Below are 26,015 nucleotides of genomic sequence, written 5' to 3'. Positions count from 1 at the left end.
CTTCCGCCCCAACGGCCAACCAGCGCCCGCGGGCGCCCGGCCCCGCCCCCTAGACCCCGCCCCCAGCCGAGGGGCGGATCCCTGCCCGCAGCCCGGGGCGGGGCCCGCAGGCAGCTGCGCGCCGTAACGGGCCGGGCCGGGCCGGGGAGCCCCGGGGCTGCCGGGGGTAGCGGGGGCGCCGGGCGTCTTATCCCGCGGCCTCGCACCGGGGCGCCGAGGCCCGCCCGTGGGGGAAGCGGCGGCGGGGAGAGGCGCCCGGCTGGGGAGCTGGGCCGCGGCACCCTGCCTGCAGGCAGGCGGGCAGGCAGGGCGCAGGCAGGGCGGCAGCGCTGCGTGAGTGCGGGGCTGGGCAGGGCCGTGAGGCAGCCCCGGGTGAGCAGCGGGGCGGCGGAGAGCCGGCGTGGTGCCAGCTCGGCCTTGCCCCGCCTCTGCCCCCCGCTTCCCTGCCGCCCCCTCGGGCAGCCCCGAAGCCACGGCCCCGCCGCGATCGCTGCCGGGCACGCAGCACCCCGCACCGCCGGCCGCGGGTCCCCCCGCCGCCCCTCTGCCCCGGTTAGACCCCCCCCCCCGCCGCGCCGTGCCAGCCCCATGCGGATCCTTCACCCCCAGCCCCCGGACGTGCGGCTGGGCTCCCCGGCAGCACCGTGGCCGCCTGGCACCCTGCCCCGGCACCCCCGGGCCAGGCCCGGCTCCACAGCCACTGTCACCATCCAGGGACCCCCCACAGCCCCCGCGCCGCGTGCAGGGACCGTACCCTGTACCCAGAGACCTCACGGGGTGCTGGGGGGGCACCCAAGGGAGCCCTACAGACACCCTTATAGGGTTCCCCCTGCACCCGAAGATCGTGCAGTAACGTGCTCGGGACACAGAGACGCGACGGGAACAGGCACCTTGTGCGACCCAGCTCCCACCCGCGCACCCTACAGGGCCACGGCTGCAGGCCCTGTGGGGCTGCCAGCAGCACCCACGGACTTGGGGTGGCCTCAGCGGTGCCGCGGTGCTCCACGGGACGCCGGGCGCTGCGGCACGGCCCAGGAGGGCTGGGCAGGGCCCCGGGCGCAGGCGGGGTGCGTGGGCAGGCATGGGGGGCTCTGGGTGTGCAGGCAGCCGGGCCGACGGTGGGCAGAGGCCGGGGGGGCCTGGGGTGCCCCCGCCCTGGCCAAGCACCGCTCACCCTGAGGGGGCTCTGCAGGGTCTTGCCAGGACGCTGGCTGGGACCTGTGTCCCACGGCACACCTCGGCCCGTGCTCCCCTTGCCCCACGGCCTCCCCCAGCCCGGTCGTGTCCCCCCCCGCCCCGCTCTGGCCGTGGTCCCCCCTCAGCCAACGCCAGCCGCCCGCAGCCCATCGCAGCCTCCTGGGTGCCACATCCGAGAGGGGGTCCCCGTCCCACCGCGCTGATGGGGCAACACCTATCTACAAAGGGGGGCGACCCCGGGATGCCGGGGGGGGTCCCCACCCTGTGTTCACATGATGTCATCCAGGAGGTTGGGGCTGGCCACCCAGTCGAGGGTGCGGGGCTCGGAGGCTGCCATGATCATGCACATGAACTGTTTGCCTGTCCTCTTGTCGATGGGGTAGATGGTGGTGGGGGTGAAGCGCTTGTTGCTCTCCACGAAGTCGCAGAGCTGCTCGTAGACGGCGGGGAACTCGTGCCGCAGGAAGACGCCGCGGATGCGCAGCTCCCGCTGGATGTTGATGAAGCAGACCTCCCGCGCCTTGCGGCCCTCCTCCCCCTCCTTGTCGATGTCTGCTGTGCCGGGCGGGGGCGTCAGGATCAACGTCTCCATGTCCCGCTCCTTCTTCAGGATCTTCTTCTCGGGGCTGGAGGAGGCTAAGGCCACCTTGGCGTATTTCCTGACCGTCGGCACCTGCGTCTTCGGCGACGGCCTCTCTGGCACTTTTTGGGTGACGGCCACGGTTACATTCAGGAGGAAACATTCGTCGGGGTCGTACTGGTTGCCCGTCTCCCGCAGCTCCCGGGCGTACTCCCCCAGGTTGTCCGAGTAGCTCTCCAGCTCCCGCAGGGACAGGTAGGTGGGGGACATCAGCAGGCTCTCCAGCCCAAACTGGAGGAAGTTCTCGGCCGAGCCAGCGTTGGGGAAGCCCAGGAAGAGGACGCCGCGGCCACGGGAGAGGTAGCCCACCTTGGCGATGCGCGAGAAGGCCTTGTGCACCTCGGCGTTCTCCCGGCAGAACTGCAGGACGTGGCGGCAGACGCTGCCCACGCGCCCGTAGACGCAGCTCTCCTTGTGCGTGTCCCAGTCCTCGCGGCGGCAGTGCCGGGAGCAGTAGTAGGTGTAGCAGCTGTGGCACGACTTGAAGTAGAGGCAGGCGTTGAACATGGTCTCCGTCCGCCGGCACTTGGCGTTGGAACACATCATCATGTCGTCCTCCTCCGCGCTCAGGTCAGGTGAGCAGTTCTCCGGCGACTTCTCAAAGGGGCCGACAGACAGCGGGGCAGGCGGGGGGCGGGGGGCACTGGCGCGGGAGCTGGGACCCGGCTGCTCCTTTGTGGGTCGGGGTCCCTCGGGCACGCCGGGGGGGACCCTCCTGCCCTCGCCCCGCCGGGGGGGCCCCGGGGCGCTGCTGCTCAGGAGCTGCTTGAGCTGCTCGGCAAGGCTGTCCCTGTCGCCGGCGCGGTGGCCTGGCGCCGGCTTGTAGTCGATGACGAGGTCGGTGATGAGCTCGTCCAGCTGCTCCAGGCTGCGCTGGCGCCCCGAGCCGCTCTCCCTGGGGACGGGCTGCGGGGCACAGGGCACGGCGTAGGGACCGTGCTCCCGCCCCGCGTCCAGCACGTCCCAGCTGGCCGAGCGCCTCTCGCTCCTGCCCAGCCCGTCGGCGCGGATGTCGTTGTCGGTGATGGTGATCTCTGGGGTAACGTACCAGGAGCGGCCCGGGGGGCCGCGGCCACCGTCGGCGTGCACCCTCTCGAGGATGGAGCTCTCCGAGAGGGACAGGGCGGCGTAGCGCTTGGGCGAGCTCGACAGGTTGATCACCACCGGCTGCCGGCGCTCCTCGGGGGATAAGGCACGGTGCTGCTCCTGGGCGAGCAGGTTCTCGTAGCTGCGCCCGCGCTGCAGGACCTCCTCCCTGCGCGCTGCTGGCGCCAGGATGTTATCCCAGGATTTGGAGTAGTGCTGGCTCTCCCGGCCCAGCCGCGGGGGGTTTACGCTGTAGCTGGCGTGCCAGGAGGAGAGCATGGCCTCGCGCCCGGCCGGCTGTGGGGCGAAGCGTGACACCTGCAAGGTCTGGTAGGGCAGCGTGCTCCGCTCGGGGCAGTACCAGTCGCTGAAGTGCAAGGGCTGGGCACTGCGGGGCGGGGGGCACGTCCGCGACAGCACCTCCCGCTCCCGGTACTTCCCGTAGTCCTCGGCGTAGAAGACCCGGGCAGAGGAGCCGAGGGCCGGGTGTGTCCGTGCATCCTCGGTGTAGAGGGTTTTAACAGGGGTGCCGCGGGGGGCGTAAAAGCGGGGCTCGTCCCCATAGAAGGCGCGGGCGGGTGCCTCCTGCACTGGGTAGCCCCGCGCCTCCTCCACGTACAACGTCCGGGGTGGCACCGTGTGGACAGCGGCTTTGGCCGGGTCCTCGGCGTAGAAGTGCTGGGGGATGCCGTGGCGGCCGGGGTAGGGGTAGCTGGCGTAGCCAGAGCTGCGGAGGGGCATAGCGGGGCTGGGGCACCGCGCTGGCTCCTCTGCGTAGAAGAATTTGGCGGGGATGCCAGGGGCCGAGAAGGTCATGCAGCCCCTCTCGGGGTACTCCCTGAAGTCCCGCGAGGCCGGCACCGGCACCGTCTGGTACGCCAGCGCCCGGGGGTCCGCCTCGTAGTACTCGCCAGGGTAGGGCAGGAGCGGGGGGTCCCCGCTGTACGAGTCGCTGGGGGTGGGTGTGCGGGACGCAGATGCCTGCCTGCTCCCCGGCACTGCCAGGCTGCGGGCAGCCCCAGGCGCCCGGGGCCAGCGCGGAGGTTCCTGCCGGTTCTGGGCTGCCCGCAGGCTGCGTGCCGTGTGCACCAGCACCGCCTCGTCCGGCTTGATGTCCACCCGGCACTTGACGTGGGGGCTGGCACCCACCTTGGCGCCTGGCCCCTCCTCGAAGCAGTTGCTGCCCAGGCAGAGCGGGGAGATGCGGCTGATGCTGCTGCGCTGCGGCTGCAGCTTGATGGGGTGCACCTCGTTAGCCAGCGCCCGCAGGGGAACCTGGGTCTCGCGGCGTGGCGAGAGCTCGGGGCGAGAGGGCTCCCGTGCCACCCGCAGTGCCTCCCGCCCGCGCCGGGCTGGCGGCGGCGACGCCGAGACGGCGATGGGCACCGGGGTGAAGGTGGACTTCACCCGCGGCGCGCTCTTTGAGCGGGCACGTCGCTTTGGCTCGCTCCTCGGTGGGGGGGCTCTGCCGGCGTAAGGGTCCGGCTTTGGCGGTGCCCGCCTGCCCAGCGGCCCCGGCGCGGGCTCGGTGGTGCCGGGGCGTGGGCAGGGGTGCTCCATGGCCGGGGGGGTGCCCAGCTGCTCGTCCAGCGACTCGAGGAAGTCAAAGCTCCTGCAATGGCGCTTGTTGAAGGGCTGCGGCTCGCGGGGCAGGGACGAGGACATGGAGGCGTCACATTGTGCCAGGGGCTGGCAGACGATCGAATCCCCGGGGGCTGTGGTGGCCACCTTTATGTCTTGGTACACCGTAGACACCAGGATGTCAGGTGGGTCCGTTCGTGTCATCTTAAAAGCAACTCTTCTCCCACCTGCTCCCCTTCAGACGGCCTCAGAGGAAGGCAGCCGGCCCTGCAAGAGAACAGACGAGGCGCCTAAATCCCGGTGGGGACCTCGGGGAGCCACGCTGGCACTGGATAAAGCCCCATAGCCCCCAGCTCGGGGCGGGCGTTTCAGCCACCTCTTCAGAAATGAGGGTTTGGGGGCGTCCCAGCCTCCGCTGCTGCTGTTAATAGTCAGGTCCCAGCTGGGGGAAGAAGCTGGAAAAAGGCTCCAAATCCAGGGTGCAAAGAAAGAAGCGGATGGCAGGGCACCTGTAGGTGCACCGGGCACCATGGGGCAGCCAGGGAGGGGTGCCAGCTCACCGCGGGGAGAGGAGGCCACCGACCGCCTTGCCCCTCTTCCTGGGGTGCAGGACATGGGGACCCTCTTGCAGCATCACGGGAAATGGCAGCTCTGAACAGGGCTGGGGAGACTCAACGCCAAGGTTTTCCGTAGAGGAAGAGAAACGCGTGCCCGGCCCCCGCTGTGAGCACCCGAGTGGCTGCGGGGTCTCCTGGGACTATGCGTGCCCACGTCCCAGGACATGCTGCACCCAGTCCCAGTGTCGTGGGCAGCGCAGGCAGGAGCATCACCCAGGGATGGATACCACGAGCACCCACCGTGGCAGCCGGGAAGCCCACGCAGCTCTGGGGCTCGAGGGGGGCAGGAGCCATACCCCCTCCCCATGGTGGCTGCACCCACCGTGGCCCACAAACACCTCTGTGGGGTGGCAACAGTCCCGGCTGCTTGCAGCCACATCGCTCCCTGGGGCTCCTCTGGACCGGCACGGGCGGCACCGGGGGCTGGCACAGGGGTGCCGTGGCCAGTGCCCCAACCCCACGTGACAGCAGCGGCTCCTCCATTGCTTCCCGCGGCTCTGAGCAGACCAGGCCCGGGGTCCCCCTGCAATAACCCCGCACCGGAGAGGCTGTGCTGGCTCAGCACCCGCCGCCTTTGTGCTCTCCTGCATCCTGTGGCCAGGACACGTCTCCTGCCTGGGCCGCGGGCTGGACAGCAAGCAGGGTGGTGGCTGCGGCTCCCATGGGGCATGGGGTCTGGCACCCACTGTGCACCAGTGCCGTGCATCCCACCTGCTCCTGGATGATGCCATGCAGGTGACCAGGGATGGCAGAGCCCCCGACCGCATGGCTCCCCAGCCACACGCATGACACAGCTGTGTGGCAAGGGGGGACGTTGGCACGAGCCCCCCAGAGCGACGGGGGGAGCAGACGAGGTGGTTTGCCCGCAGGACCTGGTGGGTTGTGGCACTGATCTTCACTGGCAGCCCATGGAGAGCCGGCTGCAGGCTGCCATTGGCACCAAGTGGACGTACAACCGGCTTTGCCCATGGCGGGGATAGCTGGCTGGCTTCAACGCTCATCACATCCTATGAGGGTTTGCTTTTCTGGCCACCTGGCCAAGGGGCCGGGAGTGCAGGTGGGTGCCGGCTGCTCCATGAAACACTAAAGGTACGCGGCAAAGGCCAGCAAAAGGCATTTGGCTTTGAACCGCAGCAGAGGACCACAGGGAATGTGTTGCTGGGAGAAAAGGAACAGACTTTATTTGGCAAGAAGCAGTATCGACTACGCAGAGATGGGGGGCGGGGCTTCGGTTCCCCCTCGTTACCCAGATAAAGCCCTGTCTTGCCCCGAAGCTGGGGGGGACGGATGCTGGAGCTGGGGTGAAGCTGGAAGGTTGGGGGCTTTCTGTCCCCGGGGGCTGTGGAGCCCAGTAGCCGGGGAGAGCTTGATGCCAGGAGGAGATGGGGATCTCGGTGCCTCCAGGGCTGGGGGGGGGCAGGTTTGCACCCATAGCGGTGGCTCAGCATTGGTCCTGCTGCGTTAGAACGCTTGGGAGCTGGGCCGGATCCAGGAGGGCAGCACCCCACACCGTGGCAATGCTGACAGTGGCGTTAGGAAGCCCATCCCTGTGGCGTCGGGGTGGCTGGCAGGCAGGGAACCACAGCCCAGGGTCCTACCTGGTCTGGCGGCAGCAGGGACGGGGTGGGTGGGCTGAGCTGTCCGAGGGCCCTGCCACTGCTCCATCCCAGTGCTGCAAAATAAAAGAGGCACATGAGGGTCCTGGGAAACCCCCGGTCATGGCGGGGGGGCGGCTGCTGGGACCATGGGCCACCTCGGGGGGACATCGAGCACCCTGAGAGACCCCCTGCAGCTGCAGCCCTGCTGAACCAAACTGAACTGTAGCCCGGCGAGGCCACTGTGTGCATCCCTGTGCCCTGGGGACGTGGGGCCTACACCCCACAGGCACTGGCACGTCCCCACACCTACCCCGGCAGCGCCCCACCACCCACAGAGCCACGCGAGGCCGTGGCGGCTGGGGGACCTGGGGACAGTGTGGTGCTGGCATCCCCAGCACTGCCCAGGGTTGCCATGGTTTCTCCAAATTATTCCTCCTCTGCGAGGACAGCGTGGGTGCGTGGGGAGGCTGCCGGGGCGGCGGCGCTGCAGGGAGCCAGGGGGAGCCGGGGCTTTGCAGCATGGCAGGGAGAGCAGAGCGCCCGCAAAGCCGTGGGCATCCTCTGCCCATCAGGGGGGCAGAGCCGGGACAGCCCCACCAACACTGCCAGTGCCGCCACGCTCCCACATGACCCTGACACTGAGTCCCCTCTGCAGGGAGAGGATTTCGCATCCCCTCTGCTCTCCTACCCCCTGGCTGGTGGGCACCGGGTGCCCCGCTTCACCCCCAGCCCTGCCCGCTCTCGGTGGGCACTGGTCTCCCTGCCCAGGGTCTCCACGCTCTGTCACCCTGGGGATTCTGACACCGGCTGGCAGTGCTTGCAGGGCTGCCGATGCCCACTGAGCTCCCTGCACGGGAGCCACACCCCGGGGGCAGACGGCCCCTGGGGACACGGCCAGGCCCGTGCCCACATCCCCACCCCAGGGAGGGCCCAGGCAGTTTGTCACAGAGCCCCTTGTGCCCCCGTTGCTGGGCAGGACACACAGACACCTCTGCCCAGCCTCTCCCCAGCACAGCAGCTCCCCTTGGCACACCCGCAGTGTTGCTGAGGGGCACCCGGTGGGACACCCTGTGCCAGCCCATAGGACCACCCCACAGCTCGACCTGGCACCACTGCGGAGCCCAGTGCCACCCACACCCCTCCAGCCCACTCAGCACCCATCCCTGCACCCACCGCTGCCCGTGGGGCTCTGCCTGCAGCCGGGGGCTGCCCTTGCTCCCAGCACGGCGCCCCACGCTGCCCAGCACACTGCTCCCGCTGTGCCGCACGTGAGCACCCAGCCTCCGGCAGCTCCGGCCTGTGGGAACAGCTCGAGGGTGCTGGGGGCCAGAGCGACCCCGGGCTGCTGGAGGGGCCCGCGGGAGGCTGCCAGGAACTGGGTCGCTGCCTGCATGCAGAACGTGCAGTCTGTGCAGTGGGGCTGTGCAGTGCCCTGCCAGCGCACGCTGCGCTGCCCAGGCACCGCAGCACCCTGCCTGTGCGCTGCCCACCCGCTGCCTGCCCCATGCCCACGGTGAGGGCCCTACCTGCCTGCTCTGCACTGCATGCTCTGCCAGGACACTGCCCGCAGCCTGCCCCCCCCGCTGCCTGCACACACTGCACCAAGCACGCTGCCAGGGCGCTGCCCACACACTGCACACACTGCACGGAGCACTGCCAGGGCGCTGCCCCTCAGCCTGCCCCCACCGCCCACACGCTGCCAGTGCGCCGTGCACTGCCCGCACGCTGCCCTCACGCTGCCCGCGCGCTGCCCTCACGCTGCCGGCACACTGCACGGAGCACACTGCCAGGACGCTGCCCCACGCACTGGCAGCCCGCTGTCCCCACCCTGCCTGTGCATTGCCCCAGGCTCCCTGCACACACCGCCCTGCCAGTGCGCGGCCCCACAGCCTGCCCGTGCTGCACCGAGCACTGCCAGGGGCTGCCTGCCCCACGCACACAGCAAGGCTGCTGCCTGCACACGCTGCGCTGAGCACACTGCCAGTGCACCGCCCGGTGCGTGCTGCCCGCACACTGCCTGGGCATTGCTGCACTCCCTGCCCGCACGCTGCCTGCACGCATCCCACTGAGCAGACAGGCAGTGCGCTGCCTGCCTGCATGCTGCCTGGGTGCACTGCATCGGGTACGCTGCCAGCACGCTGCCTACACATGCAGTGCACTGAGCACGCTGCCACTGCCCCACCCCGCGGGCAGCCCGAGCACGCTGCCAGCACGCGCTGCGCTGCACTGAGCTCACTGCCCGCGCGCGGCCCTGCCGGCACTGCCACCATGCTGGCAGCACCCACACTGCCCCCAGCACACCGGCAGCGCCCGCATCTGGAAACACGGCCAGGGCAGCATCTCGTGCGCACTGCGACCGCCGTGCTCGTGCAGACGACGCTGGGGGTACTGCCGGCGCTCTGCCGCGGGTGCAGGGCCTGCGCATGCTGCGCCGTGGGCACTGCCAGCCCACGGCCCCGCTGCGCGCGGGCCTGTGCGCTCCGTGTGTGTGCCAGGAGGGCGCTGATGGCCGACGCTGCCTGTGCGCACGCTGCCCGGGCACTGCCCGCACAGGGAGCTGGCACACGGCACTGCCCGCAGCGAGGGAACCCACTACCCCCCCGGCCCCTGCCCTGTGTATGTGGCAAATAGACACTTCCCCCTCTGTGCCACCCCCAGGGCACCCCCCAACACACACAGCGCCCTGTGCCCCTACGGCATTGCCCCTCCACACGCCCCTGTGCCCACCCTGCCCGGTGCCCCAGTCCATGCCTCCCAGCCTATGTGCCCCTGGCACCCCCCACGTCCCCTCCCAGCCCCTGCCCTGAGCCCCCCAGGCTTCCTGCACACACAGCTGCACGGCCACAGCCCCCCCTGGGTGCCCCAGCACCCTCTGCGCCGCCTGCACCCCTGGAGGGGCTCATCCTGCCGGGGAGAGAGGCACCCCAGCCCCAGCCCAGGAGGGTACCCCCGGTGCTGGCGTCCCGGTGGGGGGTGAGCAGCACCCCAGGGGCAGCAAGGGACGCCCCGGCCCCGGCCCCAGCCCGGCCCCCCTCTCTGCCGGCCGGGCCCCGGCCCCCCGCCCTGGAGGGGCACCCGCAAACGGGCAAGGCCGGGGGGCAGGGAGGCTGGGGACACCCCGGGGCCGGGGGACCCCGCGTGGGTTTGCGGTGCCCGGGCCGGGTGGGGGGTGCGTGGGGCGGCCCCCGGGAAGGCGGCCGGGGGGAGCGGGGCTGTCCCGGGCGCTGCCGCCGCCGCGTCCCGCAGACCCCAGGGCGGTGGCCCCGGGCACCCCCCACGCCGCGCACCGGCACCGGGCGGCACCGGGCCCGCTGGGCCGCGCAGGGCGCTGAGCCCGCCCCGGGGTCGGCATCGCCGGGAACCGGGACGAGATGGCCCGGCCCGGGCACTGCGGCGGGATGGGATGGGATGAGGATGAGGACGGGCATGGGGATGGGGGACACGGGGGGATGGGGTGCGATGGGTTGGGATGACTCGGCCCGCGGGCGCGGGATGGGGATGGCCCCGAGGGGCCTGGAGGGGTGGGATGGGGAGGGCACAGGGGGATGGGATGGGGACGGGGATACGGGCATGGGGGGATGGGATGGGATGGGATGGGATGGGATGGGATGGGATGGGATGGGATGGGATGGCCCGGGAGGGTGTCGGGGGGATGGGATGCGGATGTGGAACACGGGGGGGGGATGAGATGGGGGCTGGGGGGGGCAATGGGGGGGATGTGATATGATGCGATGGTCGGGGGGGTCGCGGGGGGATGGCCCGGTCGGGGTCCCCGGGAGTACGACAGGCCCCAGCCCCCTGCCCCGGCCCCCCTTACCTGCTCCGCGCCCGCCGCCCCGGCGGCCCCTCCGCCGCATCCCCGCCGCCGCCGCCGCCGCGCTAGGCTCGGGCTACCGCCGCCCCGGTGGCCATGGCCCGGCCTGGCTCCGCCCGATCCGGCACGGCACGGTCCGGTAGGGCTCGGCTCGGCTCGGCACGGCACGGCACGGCTCGGCCCGACGCTCCGCCGCGGCCGCCCGGCTCCGCCGCCGCTTGTTTTCCCATAAATACGGCAGGCGGAGTTACCGGCCGGGGCCGGGACCGGGAGCCACCCACCGGCGCCGCCCCCGGCCCCGGTCCCCATCCCCATCCCCATCCCCATCCCCATCCTCGGGCCCCGGTCCCCGGTCCAGCTCCGCTCCGCTCGGCCCCGGCCCCCATCCCCGCCCCCGGCAGCATCCCCCGCCCACTGCGGGACCCCCCGGGCAGGGTCTGGGGGACCCCCGGCGCCCCCGTGCCCCTCTCCCGGTGCCATCCCTCGGGGGGGTCCCCCCGCACCCGGGGTGTGGGTACCCGCCGGACCCCCGGTGCCCCCAGACGAGGCACCGGCGTCTCCCGGAGAGGTGCCGGGAGTTCGGCCCCACGTCGTGCGCCGTGAGCCCACGGCCCCTGCGGGGAGCCGAGCCCTTGGGGACCCCCCGGCGCCAGCAGTCCCCTGGGCCCGGCCCCGCGTCCCGCCTGACCTTGGCACAGCACGGCAGCCCTGCCCGGCCGCGGCCAACCGGGCAGCGAAATCCCCCGGTAAGCTCCTCCGTGGAGTGGCCTCATTTTCCCGGGGGCGCCGGGGCCGCCTCTGCCTGCGGCGGCCGGAGCCCCGTGGGGGGAAGCTCCACGACGTGACGGGCAACGCGCCGAGACTGGCGAAAGCGGCGTCCGACGGCTCTCGGCACGCAACGGCCCCAGCGCCGGAGCTCTGCCTCAGTTTCCCCATCTCCCACCTCCTTCAGCCAGGCTCCGCTGCCCACAGCCCCGAAGGCACCGGTGGTGCAGCCGAGGGTCCCAGCACCCGTGGGTGCCCCGGCAAGGGGCCTTGGCAAGGGGCCTTGGCACTGGGGGCCCACCGGGAGCTCAGGCGGCCCCGAGCCCAGAGCTGAGGTCTGCCGCCCTCCGTGTGTCTCTGCATGGCGGGTGCGTACCGGGATTTGCTTGATTCCAAAATCCTCCGAGGCCAAGACCCTTTCCTCCCTCTGCTGTGGCACCGGGAGCATCCTTCCACGGTCTCCCATGTCTGCACCAGGCAGAGGAGCGCCGGGATGAGCACAGGGTCTGCAGCACGCTGGTGTTGCTGTGACTCCTGCAGGAATGCAGCCTGGGCTGATGCATTTTGCCCCAAAATGCCCCCTGTGCTCCCAGGGACGCTGTGGGCATGGCCGAGCCCAACTGGGGCCAGCAGCACGCACCCTGCCTGGGACTGGGCTGAGCCCCAGGAACTCATTGCACAGATGAGCAGGGTGCAACAGCTGGGCGGGGGGAGCTGGGGAGCAGGGTCAGCTCGTCCCTGCCGCGCAGACGGGCCAAGCGGTCCCCCCTGGCACCTTGGGGCCACGCTCAGCCAGGCCCCACTGTCCCCCCCAGCGCTTCATTTTCCTCCCTGTAGGTTGCAGTGCTCAGGCTGGCAGTTTGGCCGCTCCCGCTGCCCCCGGCTTCCTGCCCCCGCAGCCCCCACCGTGCCGCTCCATCTGCTCCCCGCCTGCTGCCGGCCCCATGCCAGCCAGCCCCGCGCCGGAGCTGAGCACTGGCGAGGCTCGTGACGTGATCGCTGGTGCATGTGGGAGTGTGGGTCAGGCCAGCTCGCTGCCCAGCGTGGTGCCAGGGCACCCATCCCCCATGGGTGCAGTCACCCAAATGACGCAGGAGCCCAAATCCTATGGGAATGCAGGGAGTCCCAGCATGGAGGGTGCTGCTGCCAGGTGGGCACGGAGATGCTGCCCTGAGGGCTTTCCCCACGGTGCCACCCTCTGTGGCCCTGGGTGACACCTGCATAGATTGAGGTCACCCGTCCAGAGCTTTGCGCTTTGGGGCGGCCACGGGGCCTCGGCTGCCCAAGGGCAGGGGACAAGCAGGCTGGACTGTGTGTCCCAGGCTCCATGGTGAGGGGCAGTGGGACCATCTGCTTCCCCCTGGGCAGCTGCTATTTTAGGCTGGAAGGTGCTGAGGGATCTAACCGGACCGTGGGCACGTCTCCATGCCACTGGAGATGGCAGCGCCATGGCATGTGCTGAGTTCACTGGGGCAGTGGACACCACCTCCTCCTCCTCCTCCTCCTCCTCCTCCTCCTCCTCCTGGAGCCGGGGGCAGCCTGGGGGAGAAGAGAAGGGGAAGATCCCACAGGAGGAGGATGGAGCCGAAGGCTGCGGCCGTGCTGGCTGTTCAGGGCTTGCTGGGAGCTGGGCAGAGGGGCTCTGGCAGCAGCTGACACCTTCCCCCGAGCACTGGGGCATGCTGCTGCTTTGGGCTGTGACACCCCCAGGCACCCAGTCTGGGGCACCCGGGGCGGGGGGGGCAGCCCCAGCCCAGCCCCATGGGTGCTAAGAAGCCCTGGGCTGGCCCTCGGGCAGGGGTGGGGGGCTGCCGCCTGGCCTTGTGCCCGCTGCCCGCAGGGGGTGGCAGCCCCTCGGATGGAAGGGATCCCCTTGGCACAGCCCCCAGCAGCAGCCCCACGTGGGCAGCAGGGCTCTGCGGGGAGGGACAGGACTGTCCCCTACCCCTGTGCAGAGGACAGTGGTGTTGGGTCCTCGCCATGGCTGTGCACGTCCGGGCTTGTCCCTGGCCGAGCTGCCGGGGGCCCCTGTCCTGCCGGTGGGGGACACGCGAGGAGCCAGAGGGATGACACAAGCCAGGGCTCATTTCTGCAGCCCTGCAAGAAAAAGGCCGGTCCAGCGCCTGTCCCCAGGCAGGAGCAGCTTCTGTCCCCGTGTCTGGGGTCCGTGGCGCGACTGTCTTGCCATGAGTGGCCATCAGGGCCAGGAGCAGCCAGGCTGGGCCGGTGTGGGGGCAAATCCCCTCTTCTGTTGGGATTTCTGCCTGCTCGGTGCTGGGTCCTCCCCCAAGCCCAACGGGGAGCGGAGCTCTGCATGTGCGCTGCATCCCCACCACTCCCCGTTTCCCCACCAGCAGCATGCTCCTGCCCCGGTCTCTGCCGACAGCGGCTGGGGAGAGCCCCCCTGTGCCGCACAGGCGACGGTAGCTGTAGCTGTTCACGCTAATCATTCACCGACTGCTGGCACGCACGGTGCTGCCGCACGCCCTGGCTCTGCTGGGGAGGACCGGAGTGGGCAGCACAGGCTGGGACTGAGGGGTTGGTCTGTGCATCTCCCTGTCACCATACGCAGTGTGTCCCCGGTCACCGTGTCTGCGAGTGACAGACTCGGTTCTGCTGTGCCCCGGCCAAGGGGGAAACTGAGGCACGGAGGAACAACATGCCCACAGGTCACAGTGGGGGTCCGTGGTGATGCTGGGCACTTGGCCAGCCCCAAAGCAGGACAGGCCTCAGCTTGGGGGGGATGTGGGGGCTCACATCTGTCCGACACTGCCTGTGAGGCTGGGGGGGGCATCTCGCCAGGCCTCCCCGAGGACCAGTCCACCGGGGACACGCAGAGAGCTGGGGACGCAGGGCCAGAGGATGATGCAGACAAGCAGCGCTTGTGGGCCACCCACCGCCCCTGTCCTGGAAGGCCACCCATCCCGCCGTGGCTGCAGCAGAGCTGGGTGCCTCCTTGCTGCCATCCTGCCGGTCCTGGTGCCGGGGTCACCAAGAGCCCCGCTCTGTCCCCGGCTCTCCCGCACATCGCCACCGGTGCCTCCTTCTGACCAGCACATCCCCGCAGGTACCGGGCAGCGGCTGTGGGGTGAGCCGGCAGAACCAGCCGCAGTGCCGCGTGGCAGGAAAATGGAAAAAAACCCAAAGGTTTCGGGGCTGGCTGGTTTCATCAGCCGCCTGCCCGGCCCCGAGCCCTGCTCTCTCCCCGCTCACTCGTGAGATTCATTACCCACCTGGCTCAGGATATTGAATCTCCTGAGCACCAGCCCCCTGTGCCCCTTGGTGCAGCTCAGAGCAGGAAGGGGCTACCCAAAGCAGGGTCCCCCCACGCGTGCCCCAGGGACACTGACCCTGGTGGGGCCGGGCACAGCTGCAGAGGCCAGTCCCCAAACCTGCTGGGCCAAGGGCTCTCCTGGCCCCAGCCCTCGCGTCACGCCGGGACTGGGGACTCGCTGAGGCAGAGCAACATGGCAAGGGACCGGGGAGGCTGGTGAGGACCACACAGACACGGGTAGAGGGGGACAGCTCTGGCCGTGCCAGTACGGGGCAGTTCGGAAGCTAGAAAGACCTTTCTGGGCATTTGCAAAATGCTGTATCACTCTGCAGGAAGGCCAGAGCCTCACCGGGGAAGCAGGTTACAGGCAGGACGGGGCAGGCAGCGAGGGAAGGCCTCCAATAAAGGGGTTTTCCCAGGACTCCCCCAGCTCCAGTCCGGCAGCGGGACTGGGGCACTGGTGTGGTGGTGTCAGGGGAATCCAGCATGGCCGGATTCCGAGGGATTCTGAGGGAGCAAAAGGAGCTGATTCCTCAGAGAAGCTCAGAAAGCAACTGAGGAAAAATAATTTGAAGGACATTAAACACAAGAGACGATGTCTACCTCTGCCACGTGTGCTGGGCTAATTATTGAGAGATGGGGAGATGGTGCCTCCTCACCCACGTGGACCTGCCTTGTGCTGAAGCTGCAAACCCACTTGCTCATCCCGATGGATCGGGCAGCCAGGCTGGTGCAGGTCACGCTCTGGGACCTGCTCAGCAGGACCACAGCAGGCTGGAAGATGCCAAGCAGCCAGCGCGTCTCGAAAATGCCCAACCTGGGGAGACAGGGGCCAAGCTGCCCTCCCACAGGGTGCCCTTGCAAGTCCAGGGGACGGGGCAGGCTAATCCTGCCCTGTGGGTGCTCGGGGCTGTCCAGGGCAGTGACGTGGCACATCCCCGCCAGCAGCTCGGGACCTGCTGCTGCCTGGCACGGAGATTCCCACGTCCGTTTTGTTGGCGAAGGGCTGGGAGGCCCTGATGGCACAGCACTGAGTCGATAGGGAGGCTCGCAGCCCCTGCGTGGGCTGGGCAGCTCAGCGCGGGGGACAGCGATGGGAAGCGACAGAGCGGCACAGGCAGCCGCCGGCCTGTCCTCGGGGCCACCTGCGAGACGGAGCCCAGCGTCAGGGCGATTGCGCCCGTGGGGTGACGGCTCGGCGAGAAACGGGGCCGGGGCGTGACTCGAGTTGAGCGTGAGCAGCTCCGGTGAGGCAAGCGAGGAGACGGCTTCTGGGTCTCGCTTGGCTTCCCGAACGCAGCAGAAACATCCGCACGACCCCCGTGTGCAGGCTGTGGGAGCGGGTCTGGTTTCCGTACTGAGCATTGAGAGGCGACGCAGGATCCGTGCCGTGCCACCCGTGGCCTGCGCTGCTGTGGGAAGGGGAGGCGGGCAGGGGGTGGCTGCCAGCCCCAGGCTCAGCGTGTTGCCGGGTCGCTCCCCACGGGTGCTGCAGCCACCGAAGCAGTGTTTACCAGGGTGAGGGCTCCAGCACCGGGAGAATGGTGTGGGGCACCCCAAAACGGGATGGGGGTGCTGTGGCACCCACCTATGGCCACCTTATGGGGAATGGGGGTGATGGGTGCCCAGCCCCTCGCCGTGCCCCCAGGGGCCGTGGGGAGAGCCCGTCTGGGGACCTACGCGCGACATGGATGGCACAGGGAAGGTGTCGGGGATGCTGCGCAATGCCCCACCCCCTCCCACGCTGCTGCATTTACAGCAGGGATTAATATTTGATACCTTCCCTTCGCCCCGGGCTCATCGCTCCCCGGTTGCCGTCCTCGCTGTGTGGGCAGCCAAGGCGGGCGGCACAGCCCATTGGGGAACACGGCAACCGCTGCAGGGCCAGCGGAGCGGCTTTGGGGTGGCCAGAGCTGGGGGCTGGCAGCCTTCAGGCCCCCTCCCCTGCCCGTGGGAAAGGGATGAGGTGGGGACAGCGCAGGCAGGCCCGGGGGAACAGGGCAGGACAGGGCAGGACAGTATCTGGCGTGGGCAAGGGGAAGACCTCTCCCCCCACCCCACCCACCCCACCGCAGGCACCACCACCGCACGCAGCTGCGAAATCCCCCATTTCCAAGGCAACGTGGGGATCCCACAGCTGGGAGCGAGGCAGAGCTGGGATGGGATGGGATGGGATGGGACGGGATGGGATGGGATGGGACGGGATGGGACGGGACGGGATGCTCGCTGCTGCGCTGCCTGCCTGCTCGCTTGCCTCTCGCTGCTGCCTGCTGGGCACGCAGCTGGGCTCCTGTCTGGGGGTGATGCTCCCACTTTCCCTGAGCGAGGAGCAGCCGAGCTGGCTGGTGTCAGCCGGGTGCAGGGGGGCCCTCCCCTCCTTCCAGCTTCTCTCCTCCTCTTTCCCTCGCATCACCTCCCTTCCCCCAGCTCTGAAACAAGGGAGAAGCCAGGCCCTGCTGGCCCTGCTGCAGGGGCTCAGGCAGGAGCTGGAGCCTGCCCCGCAGCCCCCAACGCCTTTGGTGGCAGAAGAGGGTGAGCGTGAAGTCTGCAAAGCAGCTGCTGGCTTTAAGGGCCCTGCCTGTAAAGAGGGTCGTAAACCCCACATTCCTGCCTGCCTCCTTGGGAATGGCGGGTCAGTCCCCAAAGGCCAGCAGGCAACGAGTCTTGAGCTCGAGCGCAGGGCATCCATCTGCGGACCCACAGCAGTGCCAGGGGCAAGACGACGCCCTGCTTGGGGTGCCCTCGCCCCCCACGGTGCCCGGCGAGGAGGGAGCTCAGCGTTGCCCTGCCAGCGGATGCAGCAGCAGTGTGGGTGGGAGCTGTGCCTCCGCAGCCCCGGCAGAGCGGGCAGCACCAGTGCTGGGCCGGGCTGCCGGGCATCGCTCCAGCCTGCCCAAGCAATGCCACATGCCAGCATCCGTCGCTCACGATCCCCTGAAGCCGTCAGCCCCCTGCAGCGACGCACGAACCGGCCTCCTCGGTGTTGGGCTGATGACTCCAACACCGGGCAGTACTCGAGGCAGCGAGGCCAGGGTGGGAGCCCACCACCTCGTGCCCTTCCACAGAGCCGTTTCCTGCCAATGGCACAAGGAGGGGTGTTTCTCCTACCAGCTCTGGGGAAAAGCCTGCTCTTTTCCCAGCCTGCTGGCTCCTTCCCGCAGCCAGCCTGCAGACGCCAGCAGAGTCTCGTCTGCAGCTGCCACCCAGGCCAAACCTCAGGCACAGGCAGAGCTCCCCCATGCCGACACACGCTGTCCTGGAGCAGGGAGAGGCATGTGGAAGAGGGGACACCAGCACCTCTCGGGTGTCCCCTGCCACTGGGAGACACAGCACCCTCCTCCGCCTCCTCCCCTCATCTCACCTCTGCGGTGACGGAAAGCCACACCACTGCTTCCCCTCCCTGCTCCGGCCGTAAGGCAGAGCCTGCCAACAATTTGGAGATAACTAGGAGTTTTATGGGATCACAGGCCGGCTTGCTGCCCCACGGCAGTACCCCACGTACAGCTCCGAGCAGAGCACACGTGCATACAGATCATACCTCCTGCGTTAACCCGTAACGGTGCCCTGGTCTCCTGCAGGCTGCTCCACACCTGAACCCGCAGCTTTAGCCGACTACACCACATCTCACCTGGCCAAGGTCTGCCTGAGCCTACAGGACCCACAGGGTTCAGCCGCGACGGCTCTCTGGAGGCACTAAGGGATTATTTCCCTTTGCTCAGCAACTTCCCTGCGAAGTGGTTGAAAGACGAAGACTGGATACTCACCATGAGCTGCCCTAGGGCCAGGAACACGTGTGACATGCCTGAGATGCTGAAGGCTTGTTTTGGAGGCAAATCCACAAGTTAAAAAGGCTCAGCCACTTGCCCTGGTATCTTTAAGCAGCAGACTGAGCCAACACTGGATTAATTATATTATGCCATGATTGAGACTGTTGCTAGGTTACAGCAGCCAGTCCCTAAGCCCATCCTACTGCGGGACTTCCCCAGAATCACTCATCCGCGAGCTCAGGGGCTCCCCAGGACAGGCGAGCACCACGGGCTGCCCAGCACGCAGACCCTCGGCTGCAGGGCAGTCGCAGGCAGCACACCCCTGGACGTCCTGCCCCAGCCCAGCCGCCTGCCTGCTCGCTGCCCTCCCTTCAGCGCTGCCGGGCCCGTCCTGCGCTGGGGCCCGTCGCACCCGGGAGTTTGTCTGGCCCCGCAGCACCTCCAGGAGCCTCCTCCAAGAGCACCTGCAAGTTCACACATTCATTTTGTGTCCTGCTAAAACCTGAGTTTCAATAACCTTTTCATGTTCACTGCTGGAGGGAAGGAAGCAAATTCCCACCCCGGGCCTTGGCAAGCCGGGGAAAAGCTTGTTATGACCTTACGGGAGCAACAGCAATAGGGTGAAGCTGAATCCCTCAAAGGGCAGGATCGTTGCACTCCTTGCATGTGGCCCTTGTCATAAATCATGGGGAATGATGAAGACCTGGTGCACTGGTGAGCCAGCGGCTAGCTGCAAGCCCCCAGCAGGATACAGCTGTGAAAAAGGCCAGCCCCATCACAGGGTGCAGCAGGAGATGTATTGTACGGGAATCATTAAGTACCAGCCCTGGCATGACCTCATCTGGACTGGCATGGCCACAGAAAGATGAACTCAAAGGGGAGCCAGTGCCAAGGACGGCTGCTAGCACAGCCGGGGGACAGCCTGTCCAGCAGAACAAAAGCAGAGCAGGGATACAAGCCCTGTCCGCACAGGGCTAGGAGGGGGGAGCAGTATTTAAATAACAGTGCTGGCAAAGGAACAAATAAGCATAAATTGCCCAGGAATAAATCTGGATGGCAATTATCAGACAGCTCCTGAGCCTCAAGGCAGAAGACTGATGCACAGCTTCCCACAGGGATGCTGGAAACTGAGCTGGTTTGGGGGTGCTGGGAGCTGCAAGGACCCGCCAGTCTGTCCTTGTGCTATTTCTCTACCTGGTATTTTGACAAGGGGGTGGAGGAAGCCATAGGTTGGGTATCAAGAGACACGGTCCTTTTGACACAGGCTGTGCCACGCAGGGCTGGGGTACACAGCTCAGCAGCAGTGCTAAGCAGCTTGATTCTCATGCAGGGATGAGTTTTGTGACAGCCACTAACACAGATTAACATGAGCAAGAGCTTTAGCAAGCAGGGGTGGCCACCTGTGCTAAGGAAACTTGGGCCATCAGGAGAAAGATGCCGTGAACATGCTACCTTTGCACAGGAGGAATCCTCGGGGAGAAGATGTACAAGCACAGAGGAGTCAGACAGCTCCAGGCCACTCAGGTGCAGGTGAGCTGGAAGGTCTCGCTAAAATCAGCTCTCAGCTGAGGAGCCACAGGGATGCCAGCGCAGAAGGCACAGCGTGAAGCCTGCGGAGACCAAATCGTCAGTCTGCTCTCGGAGTATGACTTCACCCACGTCTTGTCGCAGCAGCTGCATCAAGTCACACGCCAGGAGTTGCCAAGAGTGACAGGAGCTGCTAACTGTCACGCTGGATCATCCCACTCCAGGGATGGGTACAGCAATGAACACTCCCAAAATAAACGCTGGGCGCACAGCTCCCATTCATGTCTTGGGTTAGCAGCACAACCCCGGCTGTCCCAGCCAGGATACTACACATGCTGTCCACAAAGCAGACACACAGATTCCTGCAGATGAGGGATAAATGCCTAGTCCCCTCTCCTCCTGGAGCACTGCCAGACCAGCCTGATGCTTGAGCAAACGGAGGCTGCTCGGCAGGCAGCTCTTGTACCGCACCCCGCAGAGCCTTGGTCAGCAGCTGAGCGATCCCGGCCAGGAAGACACAGCGGGTGGGAATAGGGGACCTCGGAGTTACCTCTCATGACTTATCAGGAATGCTCTGGCTTCAAGCTGGCACAGTGGAAGCCAAGATGCAATTGTATCGTGGCTGAGGGCCCTGCGGATCTCAACCAGCCAGCGGTGCGGAGGCAGGGGAGCGGGCAGTACGGCTTTCAGGCGTGTGCCTCCAGCAGCAGCCCCCGAGGACAGGGCTCCCCTTGCTGTGCTTGGGAACCAGGCCCAGCTGGCAGGCTACAAATGCAGCGATAAATTTGCACTTCTCCCTCCTGCTGCTCTAAACCAACTGAGACCTTGTACAGCATGCAGCTCTGGCCAGTGTTAACTGCAAGAAATTGCAGCTCCTCAGCCTCAAGCTCTCGATTTTCTTTTGGATGACTGATAAACCCCAAAGCAAATACACTGGTACCTCTAGAGATGCTCACGGGAACTATTTATATCGATGTCATCCTGCAGAAGCTTCCCCATAATGACAGGCACGTACGCATACTTTTTATATTTAGCTTATTCAAAAGACTGGGCATGGGAGAGCCCAGCTCAGACAAGGTCTATTTCTTTCTCCCCTCACTCACACTTGCTGGCACTGGATTACGCCTCGTGCTGTAGCCCTAACCAGTTCAGCATTCCCTGAAAAAGGGAGAAGTCCAAGTCTAAAAAGCACCTTTTTGCTGCTATTCCCTTCCATGCTCCCGCTTCACCCACAGGGTGGGATTTCTCTGGCCTTGCTGCCAAAGCCAAAACATGCCACATACCCTCCTGGGGCTCTAGCATAAGTAGAGAGAGCTCCCGCATCTGCTTTTCTCTTTTAAAGGAGTATTTTGGAACACAATGACTCATCTTTGCTTGTTTTTGTCTCAGCTCCTTGTGCTGACAAGAAACACAAGCCACAGGGAGTGTCAAGGTTCCTACGGTGGTCAAATCTGTCCCAGCTGAAAGACAAACCAATGCCAACATCAGTGTTTCCAGGGGACTCGGCGCCTGTACAGCCTTCTGCTAACCAAGAGCTGTGTTCGCAAGGAAGCAGAGCTGAACAAAAATGCCGTCTCCCTTACGCTGCGTGAAACAACAGCTCTCTCAGGACAGACTTCAGTTTTGGGGAAAGAACTCATGGTTTTTATGTTCAACTTTTTTTTTTTTTTGAACGATTTTTAATTTAGCGCCCCATTCCATGAAGTGTAAGAATGCAACAGCATGAGGAAGGGGCAGTGGGATGCCCTTCTGTGAAACAGTCCTGGAGGGACGCGCAGCTGCCGAGCCCAGGCAGACATGCTTGTGGTGGAGAAGAAGATGTGCAGAGGCAGTTGTACAACAGAGCTTTATAGTCAGAATGGATTGTACCAGGTTTTTTCGATGCAAAATGGAACATGACCCAAAATCTTCACAGAACAGAAGCGCTTTCAGGAACGCAACCAGCTGAAGCTCGAACGCCTGCCTGCCTTTTCGCAAGAGAGGCCGCAAACCGGTCACATCCCAATCCACTTTTTCCTCCCCAGACGTGCAAAGTTTGAACTGTCCCATGCAATTTCCCTACAGTGTCACGTGAAATGTAGTAATGCTCAGAGAAGTAGGCAAATGCTAATGGCAAACAGACCTGAACAATATACTGCTCATGCAGCAAAAAACCCAGTTTGTTTTATAGGGAAACAGTTACAAGTGCATTTTGGGAGCAGGGGAAAGAAAAAGAAAAATGGAGCAAGTAACTGCCTGCTGGTCAAGACAACTCTGGAGTGGATAATGGATCCAAAGAACACCTTGCTTTATAGAGATGTAGAAGGAAACCTGTTTGGATTTCATGGTTGACATTTTACAACAAAAAGGGGAGAGGGAGAACAAAACCAAATCTCAAATCAACCTGCAAGCAACAGGGTAATGTAATGCACAGAACCTGGAGGGAGCTTCGCCGTCTGAGCTGTGAAAGGGACAGCAGAACCAAAACAGAAGGGCGTACGGAGAACTAACAAGCTCCACCAAACACAGGGGCTGCTCACTGAGACACAGGCAAGTGCGAAGGGCTGGCCTGTAGTGCCCATCCAACGGCAACTGATGCTGCTGAGCAGGTACCAATCCACGGGTGTAAGTTCAAAGCAAAAATTAAAAGGCTTCCCAAACTCACGGGATAGGAGGAGGCTCTCCACTTGGGGCAGGGAAAGGCAGCATGTTGGCTGCTGCGAGGCTTGGCCCAGTAAACACGGCTGCAGTATCGACAGAAGCTGGACCAGGAAGGATGCTGTCTGAGCTACAGTGGTTGTCCCTCTCAGTGTAGAGAGGCAGCCAGTGTTTCACAGCACGACTAAAATGCCTGAGAAGCAAATGCCTTGCCATGCTAACACCTCCCTGTAGACAGTTCTGAAGCTCTGGATATCTTCATTTCCACATGAGAGTCATGTCCCTGAGAAGTACCGAAGGGAGGGGATTCTAGTATATGCAAATTCAAGGGTGGGAAATGCAGAAAAGCACTGATTTTCCTCTCTCTTTTTCAGGTTAGCTTTGCACTTTGCATTGTTTTCCCAAACTGCATAGCAGCTTACGTGTAGTGTCTGAGACACTGGGGCCACGGAAATCAATGGGGCTTGATGAATTCCAACAGCAGCACCAGTGAGTGCTAATTAAGCTGCTGTGCAGAAAGGTCCCATTCAAAGGACTCCAAAATCACACGCACTCTCTCTCACTCTGGCCCTGTGGCTGCTGTTTTAGAGAGCTGTACCATAGCATGATCTGCTTGATTTAAAGCTCATCAACTGCTGGGTGGAGCAATGGCCAATACCACTTTTCTCATTAAAAAAAATAGGAAGGATAAAAAGTTAAAGACTTGAGACAGGCGAGCACGATGCGTTCATGCGGCATGTTTTGTTGCACTCCTCTTAACAAGACAGGAATTTCAGGTGTGCAGGAGTGGAATATAGCAGGGGCGGAGCAGAAGGCAGGTCCCCTTCAGCTCCCACACCCTGCCAGCTACCCAGCGGGGCATCTCTGGAAGGAGAAAAAACGACAGCCTGGAAGCGGGCCTGGGAACTGTGCCCTGAACCTTCCCCTTACTCAAGTACATCTCAGCTGGATTTTCGTTGTGTAACAAATGCACCAGAACAGCACACACAGATGCAAAGCTTTTGTTTTGCCAGCTCTGTTTTGAGAGAATATATGGCAAAGGGCCAAAGCTTTACACATCTGCACCTGTCCTGGTGTGACTCGTAAGAAAAGATGGAGACAGCCACGATAGAAGAGTCCGCTGCGCGTACATGCGGCCAGCCTAAAGCTCCTCATAGTCTCCACCTCCTCGTGGCTTGTTCATGCTGGCTCCTCCTCCTCCAAGAAAAGCCTCAAGTTCATCTATTTCATTGTTTTTCTCCTTGCTCCTCTTCTTCTTTTTCTTTTTCTCCTCTTTGCTCTCCTCCTTCTCTTTGCTCTTCTTGTGTTTGCTCTTCTTCTTCACAGACTTCTCCTCTTCCTGCAAAATGAGAAAATTTTTATACGTAAATCCTCTGAGCATGCCAGTAACCCAGCACATATTGCCCTGAAACTTGGCTCTGACGGGAACCTCACTTAGGGTGAAGCATCTACTACCGAGGCTGGCTTGGAGTTAATTCCAGAAGACCCTTCTGTGTGTTTGGACAGAAGAGAGGAAAGACCATCTGGTTATATGTAGCAGTGGTCTGTCAGGCAGTTTGTGCCCAACAATACCACAGTATTGGACAGGCAGAAATGTCAAAGACAAAGCCTCCTGCAGACTTCCCTCGCTACCTCTGAGATTAGGCCTGCTGGGGACACCCCTCTGCTTGGAAAAAGTCATGGTGCTATCAACAGACTCAGCCCAGCAGAAACGCACTGCTCTATTTAGTCCTGTATTTTACGAAGTCACACACTGCCTTTTCAAAATTCAACTGTTCTAAAAGCTTGCTTTTAAGCTGTGAAGTGGTTACTGGTCTGCAGAGCCTGGGAAGCACAGAGCTGGCTGTAAGATGGGAGAATGGAAGGAAGTCCCCCAGGTACACAGAGTACACTGTAGAAGGCTACCCCTCTCCTTGGCTGGCAGATAATATGGCAGATGAGCTCTGAGGAATTAAGTAGTACCTCTTTGCTTTTCTTTTTCTTCTTCTTTTTCTCCTTAGAAGGTTGTTTATCTGCTCAAACAAAAAAAACCAACGTTGTTTTTAATCAGTTTAAACCATAAGAGGTGCAATTCTGCCCTACCCTGATTTCCAAGAACAAATGGAGCCACATGCAAAGCAATCCCAACTCCTCAGGACAAACTGTGCCCCTTTAGAAAACAATGTAGGCCCCAGCAGTCACACCCTAACTTAACCAAATACATCTAGTTTAATTATGAGCATTACATTATCTATATTATTCTGTGTTATAAACACTGACCTGGGCATTCACTGTATCACAGCTACTAAGAAACAAATACAGCTCTACAAACTGGTCCAAAGGCCAAATTTGGGACCAGATTATTATTTCCAGAACTGAAGAAGAGCTCCTGGGAACCATTTCCCTCTGACCACTAAATATGTGAAGGCAGACAGAAATCCCACCAGGCATGGTTTGTGCTTCTGTGAGTCAAGCTAGTACTGGAAGGACCATTCAGGACACAGCGTCAGCAGATGGGAGCACCCTAGCAGGCTAGCGCTCACTGTTGTTCAAACTGTGTATGAAAATTATATCACCACGAGGCCAAAGTGTCAGTGCTGCAGTCCTGCTCTACAGGTGTGGCTACTTTCATGGTATCGAATGAGTCCCAGAGCCCATCACTGTCAAAATCATTTGTCCCAGGTTATTGTAGTTGATGACTTGGCTGCTAATTAGACTGCTGAACTTTCACTGTCTTTGCACAAAAACTCCCTGAACAGGAGCTTATCTACTTGGCTGTTTCACAGGAGGGTTTGTAACTGCACCACGTTTCATGTGTGGTATTTGATTGCCAATCTTACCTACACATTCTTTTCCTTGGCTGATCTGTAAATACAAATCAGCCACGGAGAAGTCTAATTGCTGGTCAAGCTCCAACTGACTGACTACCGAGACATGTTTTTATATTTATCCCAGAAAGAGGAGATAGGAAGAACCCACGTTGAATTATTAAAGACACTAAACTGAAGTTAAATTATTGACCTGGGCCTCTGCAGATGCACTTCTAGCTATTTCAGGCTGTGCTGTTCAGCAACTCAAAGCGACAAGCCAATGAAGCCATCGCAGCCTGTGACACCTTGCTTACACTTTTGGAATAGCTATTCAAGGAGATCTCTCTCTGGTGCCACTTACAGCTTTTTCTCCCCTTAAGTCTTTAACTTCTCATCTTTCATGGTGACATCAGGGGCAGATCTACAGGAAGTTGCTTTGCAGTAACGCCAAGACAGCAGAAATTATTTGTGCGAGTAAGATTTGTTCCCTCAGGGGATGGGGGAAAAAAAAAGCCTGAGGAATGCTTAGATTGTGATCAGAACCTCACCCCACCTTTCCCAAAAATAGACGAGCAAATTGGCATGGTATGTCAGAGCATTTTGCTCAAATTGATCCAAATTCCTGAGGGGGTGGACACTGCAATGCTGAGCACCACCTCCCAGGCATGCAAGGCTAAGCAGGAAGCCGTATACAGAAGCAGCTTGTGAAAGATGTGCTCCTGC

General features: G+C 63.7%; 2 protein-coding genes across 4 annotated transcripts in view; both read right to left on the bottom strand.

Annotated features, from left to right (window-relative positions):
• Positions 1 to 1,465: 1,465 nt before the first annotated feature.
• AJM1 (apical junction component 1 homolog) lies at positions 1,466 to 19,989 on the bottom strand. Of its 2 annotated transcripts, none has more exons than XM_072883134.1 (3): positions 19,792 to 19,989; positions 6,720 to 6,793; positions 1,466 to 4,771 (listed from the first exon to the last, which is right to left on the bottom strand). In XM_072883134.1, the coding sequence occupies exon 3, from the start codon at positions 4,706 to 4,708 to the stop codon at positions 1,466 to 1,468; it is 3,243 nt and encodes a 1,080-aa protein (XP_072739235.1). In that variant the 5' UTR covers positions 4,709 to 4,771; positions 6,720 to 6,793; positions 19,792 to 19,989. The 2 variants fall into 2 exon arrangements, with proteins under 2 accessions (XP_072739235.1, XP_072739236.1); XM_072883135.1 differs by lacking the exon at positions 19,792 to 19,989 and adding an exon at positions 10,537 to 10,695.
• Positions 19,990 to 21,696: 1,707 nt separating this feature from the next.
• RABL6 (RAB, member RAS oncogene family like 6) overlaps positions 21,697 to 26,015 on the bottom strand; it is a 59,501-nt gene continuing 55,182 nt past the window's right edge. For both annotated transcript variants that reach the window (XM_072882682.1, XM_072882683.1), the window contains 2 exons: positions 24,466 to 24,515; positions 21,697 to 23,842 (listed from right to left, as the gene is read on the bottom strand). In XM_072882682.1, the coding sequence (XP_072738783.1) occupies positions 23,645 to 23,842; positions 24,466 to 24,515 (248 nt within the window). In that variant the 3' untranslated portion in view covers positions 21,697 to 23,644. The remainder of the gene's footprint in view (positions 23,843 to 24,465; positions 24,516 to 26,015) is intronic.

Source organism: Ciconia boyciana, chromosome 18, assembly GCF_034638445.1.
Source record: "Ciconia boyciana chromosome 18, ASM3463844v1, whole genome shotgun sequence".
NCBI classification, from domain to species: domain Eukaryota; kingdom Metazoa; phylum Chordata; class Aves; order Ciconiiformes; family Ciconiidae; genus Ciconia; species Ciconia boyciana.
Note: the sequence above shows the minus strand (reverse complement) of the source record. Positions and strands in the feature narration are given on the sequence as shown.

Coding starts and splice junctions, on each gene's coding strand:
- AJM1 (XM_072883134.1), bottom strand. CDS start 4,708: ATGACACGAACGGACCCACCTGACATCCTGGTGTCTACGGTGTACCAA.